General features: G+C 45.1%; 1 protein-coding gene across 1 annotated transcript; it reads right to left on the bottom strand.

Moving 5' to 3' along the window:
• On the bottom strand, positions 1 to 2,077 carry IL17A (interleukin 17A). The gene is made up of 3 exons (XM_040550786.1): positions 2,051 to 2,077; positions 899 to 1,137; positions 1 to 318 (listed from the first exon to the last, which is right to left on the bottom strand). The coding sequence occupies exons 1-3, from the start codon at positions 2,075 to 2,077 to the stop codon at positions 81 to 83; spliced, it is 504 nt and encodes a 167-aa protein (XP_040406720.1). The 3' UTR covers positions 1 to 80.
• Between the last annotated feature and the right edge of the window lie 2,643 nt (positions 2,078 to 4,720).

The raw sequence follows: 4,720 nt of genomic DNA, 5'->3' as shown, positions 1-4,720 counted from the left end.
TGGGTACCTGGGATTCCTCCTGCAAGGTGTTCATAGGAGAGACCTCTTCTTCCCAGTGCTGCACCCACTGCTAATTCCTCCTAGGACTGGTAGCGGACGACCGGAGCAGCACACGTGCATCCCACCGTGATGAGTTTCTTCTCCAGGCGGTAGGTTGGCGGGCAGCCCTGATGCTCCCGGCGGAGGACGAGAATCTCCTGTTTGATGGGGACGGAGTTGAGGCTGTGGTCCTCCTGTCCCAGTGTGTTCACACAGCCGGAGAGGCGGCACTTGGCATCAGCGATCACCTGGGGGAAGCGGTTGGGGTCCTCGTCGAGCCTGGGGACAGGGACACAAAAGGGTTTTATGTGTTTGCTATTTGCCTGTGCACGTGTTTTGGTAGGATCTTTTTTACCTCCATGAAAGCACTGTACCATTTACCTATATATCTTCATTATGAAACATGACAAAAGAATTTCAGTCTCCTTAACATTTTTAGAACTATTATCTATGAGTGGAATCAATTTTGGTAACTAATATTGCCATATCTTTTTAGTATATGAATGGAGTGGAGCTGATTGAAATATGGAACTGATAGCAACTGGACCATTCATATTCATTTGTTTTAATTTCGGCATTCAAAAATTTGTTTCAGTCAGGAAAATGTAAAATTACAATGTACCGACATTCTTCTTTTCCTTGACAAAGACTGGCGATTAGAAACCATTCCAATTATGTCCCTTTGCACTGCAGTTTATTGTGAAGAAACTCCACCCAACACCAAAATGAATGTGTGTGTCAAGAAGAGCTTGTGATATTCACAAGACTCCAGGCATATACTAAGAACAAGCCATTTTTTACCACAAAAGACAGCTGTGTAGCACAGCTGTTGCATTTTAGATACTATCTAAAGAGTTACCTGTAATCCCAGGGAGCGAGAGACCGGTTCCTGACATCATGGATTATCTTAAAGGCAGAATCTGAACGGCTGATGCGAATGTCAACTTTCACCGTTGTAGGGAATTTGGGATCCTTCTGGCAGTCTTCATTAAGCCTCTCAGAGCCACTGTGCTTGTTGGGTCGAGGATGAGCTACCCTCCCGTGAGGCGAGCTCCTTACGGTGAGTGCTAGAACCAGCACCAAAAGGAGTGACCTGAACTGGAGGAGAAACAGGTATCATTGTCTCTGCTCAGCTGGGAGAGAGCATGAGGAAGCATGGCTTGACTAGACTGGACCATCAACGGGCAGTGGCTGATCATACTTTCATTTGGGTGAGCATGAAAAAACAGTGCAAGTATGTGAACAATACTCATCGTAACAGAGGCTAAATTCTGATTCAAATGCTGACTCATAGTTGGCACTGCACCAATAAAAGCATCTCTCCAGTGAGCATCCTCCTCCTCCAGAGACAAACAGCGATGTCTTTTGGTCTACAAGGTGGGGTAAGGACTCACTTGACCCCATCCCTAAGCTTAGACCTCCAGGTAAACCTTATGCTTTCCTAGGCCAGGAAAAGTTGGCCACCTAGAACCCACTTGCTGGAAATAATGCTTTTTTCAAAGAAATCTGATATTCTCGGTCCATTTCCAGGAGCAAGGGTTTCAGGAAAGAAGAAAAAAAAAAAAAAAAAAAAAGATAAATGTAATTTTTTTAAGAATATCCGAAGAGTTGACAGTGCTGCAAAATACTACCCAGGCTGGAATTTAAGCACAAAGGCATTCACTTCACAGTGCCTCCTCCTTTTCTCTTCTCAACTTTCAACAATTTTGATAGCAAGTTCACTAAGAAAAGGCCTGTCTCTCCCAGTCGCATATGATGCCCTTACAGATAAATAACAGCCCGCTGCCTCCCCAGCCAGGCTGGTCACATCTTGGACACAGCTTGCCTCGGCAGTCAAGAACCAAATCTACTTGCAAAAGCTTAGGTCAGAAAGCTGTATCAGACACCTCACAACCCATTCAGTTCTCACTAAGACCAACAAGAGTTGCTCCTACATCATGGGATCTGCATTCAGCTTTTGTCTTCCAGCTAATAGGATATCTGAGCACTTACACCGGATATAAGGACTTACCACTGCAGCGTAGCTAGCAAAAGCCATTGCAACCTCTCTTCTGCTGTAGGCGAGCGCACACGGTGACAGAGCACGCAGGTTCTTCTTCTCTGAGACCTCTTTCAGCCTGCATGTGCCTCAAAGCCAGTCGTGGTGCCCTTTTTATAGTGCAGTTCAACCACTACAACCTTTTCCATTGCATAAAGCCGGCTTACCTGACCCAAGGTTAGGAGTTGGTATTTAATTTATCTAGCCCACTTCCTTCCGTCTACCCCCAGAAATGGGAGGGCAGGTACCACGTCATCAGGATCCCAAGTCAACTAACACAGTTTGTTCAGACAGATAAAGTGATAAGGGAAAAAAAAAGAGAGAAGAAAAAAAAATGATCAGACAGCTTTTTTTTTTCCCTTCCCCGCTTTCTAATATTAATGTTCTCTCACCACAAACTCATCTGAGGAGACAGGTCCACGTGCCTCACACAGATCAAATGACAGAGATCAGAAAGCTGCAAAGTCAGGCAGCCAACCAGGGTTTCAAAATGAGGACAGGACATGGGATTTCATGCTTTAACCTCCTTTTGCTTCAGTTACACAATCCACCCCTACGTTGTCTAGGGGATTCCTATGTACTGAAGTGGATGGGCACGGGAAAAGTAGATGCCCATGGGAAGTCCTCCCGGTGGGCCGCGGGTTGCAAGGAGCTGGGAGGCTTTCCCCATTCCTGTCTGAGATCCCATGTTGACACATTCTACAGTTAGAAAACCCATGCACACCCTGTCAGGGCCCTTTGGGCACTAAGAGACCTTACTGGTCACAACCAGCCTCGCCTTGGGCCTCCCTCCACAGGAGCCCCATTTTAGCTCAGCTTTGGGCCCGCTGTCCTTGCCTGAATTATACTGTAGCAGTGTTGGTCTCCAGTCCCAGCTCTGACCTTGCCTTCTGCATAGACCCTGGAGCAGCTTTTCTCCTGGGTCGACTTCTTGGACATGCGTGGTAGGCCATCTCCATGGCCCTGCTGCACTGTCTTTTGTCTAGGCCTCCTCTGGGCAACAGGGGGTCTAAAGGAAATATAAAGTATTTGTGAACATTTTCTTTTTTTTTTTTTTCCTCTGTTTAAAGCAGGAGAAAGGACCCTCTTGGCCATGAGTCACCAGAGATCAGCCACAAACTGGAGGGGAAAGGCCAGTGCACATGCTGTTTCCCCAGAAGCATCCTCAGCTCTCAGGTGCATGGTGCAATTTTGGAATTAAAGCTATTTTTATGGCCAAAAAAGTCCATGAAACTAGTCTGATCAAAATCTCTGTGGAGGAATGCCCTGAGAAAAGCCTCTCCTGAAGCCATGTAACCAAGCAGAAAAAAGAGGACTTTTCACTCAAATTCATCTTCAGTCCTCCAGAACCTGGAGAAAATCAGGAGCCTCTTAGAGATTCATTGCACTTTTAAGCCAAAAGGAACTAATCAGGTCCCTGCTCAATCACCTCACTTGAATAATACTGGCAGAAATCTTCATCGGCTGATGTTTTATGTCATTGCAGGATGTTGTTATGATTTTGTGGTCTGATTTAATGTCAGTTCAGAGACCAGCAACTCATCTCAAGTAAATTTTTTGTATTTCAGGTTATTAAGTTCACTTAACTTTTAATTTCATGACACACATTCCTATTTTGACTGTTCATATCTATATATCCATGATGCATCTACTGAGATGTGGAGCATGGAAGACCAGAAGAAGGTAAAATTACCAGAAACCCACTTCCGTAGCTGAGCTTGGAACCCCCTTTTTCCCCTCACTGATTGCTTGCAACGAAGGGAAAAGGGCATTGCCATGAGAATGGGTTGGATTTGGCAGGTACAGGGCTAAGTGGAAATTGCTACGTGTGATGAAGCAGTGACATGATCATGCCAAATGCTGGCTTATTAGCCCTGACCACCACTTTCCACTCACATCTTCTGTCTTCAGCAGCTTACACCTTCAGCAAGGATTCCCTCTTTGACAAGGTATTTCCTATGACTGAGCTTACCTTCAGCTGAAGGTCGCTGAAAATTTGATCAAAAAGAGGTCACCTAATACGGAACATTACAAGGAAGGAAAAATTTATCTTAAAATCATTATTACAAAAAGCTATTCACTCCTGTGTTTCAAGGGCTTGGAACAGGGATAGGGACGAAGACTTGGAAATCAAAGAGAGATTTTTAATTTTATGTACAAGAACTCTTGTACACTTGAGTTACGTTAAAAAAACAACACGTTTGCACTGTGGGATTCATGACACATGTAGGTGAAGGTTTTCATAATGCTGCAAGCATATGTGGTGGCTTTTTTTCAGATTGGGTTTGGATGCCACATCCGTTTAAGTTCCTCTGGACATTTCAAATTTAAGCCTCCACAACTCACGTGAGGCACTTGTATCTCCTCCAAGGAGATGTGGACCAAGGGGGCAGAAACTAAAAGTACTCAAATGCCTTTACACCTAGAGGAACAACCTCTGACCGTTCCACTGACTTTCCTACCAGGCAAAGCAAGTGACATTTCCCAGCTGCTTCTCTGCAGATATTCACATCTGGTAGTCAGGAGTCAATGACATGAGCATTTTCTGCTTTGGAAGTCCATCCCTACCATGCAGGATGGACCGACTAGAGGGAATGGCCTCAAGTTGCACCAGGGGAGGTTCAAGTTGGAAACAGGGAGACA

The sequence above is a fragment of the Cygnus olor genome, chromosome 3 (assembly GCF_009769625.2).
Source record: "Cygnus olor isolate bCygOlo1 chromosome 3, bCygOlo1.pri.v2, whole genome shotgun sequence".
Classification (NCBI taxonomy): Eukaryota; Metazoa; Chordata; class Aves; order Anseriformes; family Anatidae; genus Cygnus; species Cygnus olor.
Note: the sequence above shows the minus strand (reverse complement) of the source record. Positions and strands in the feature narration are given on the sequence as shown.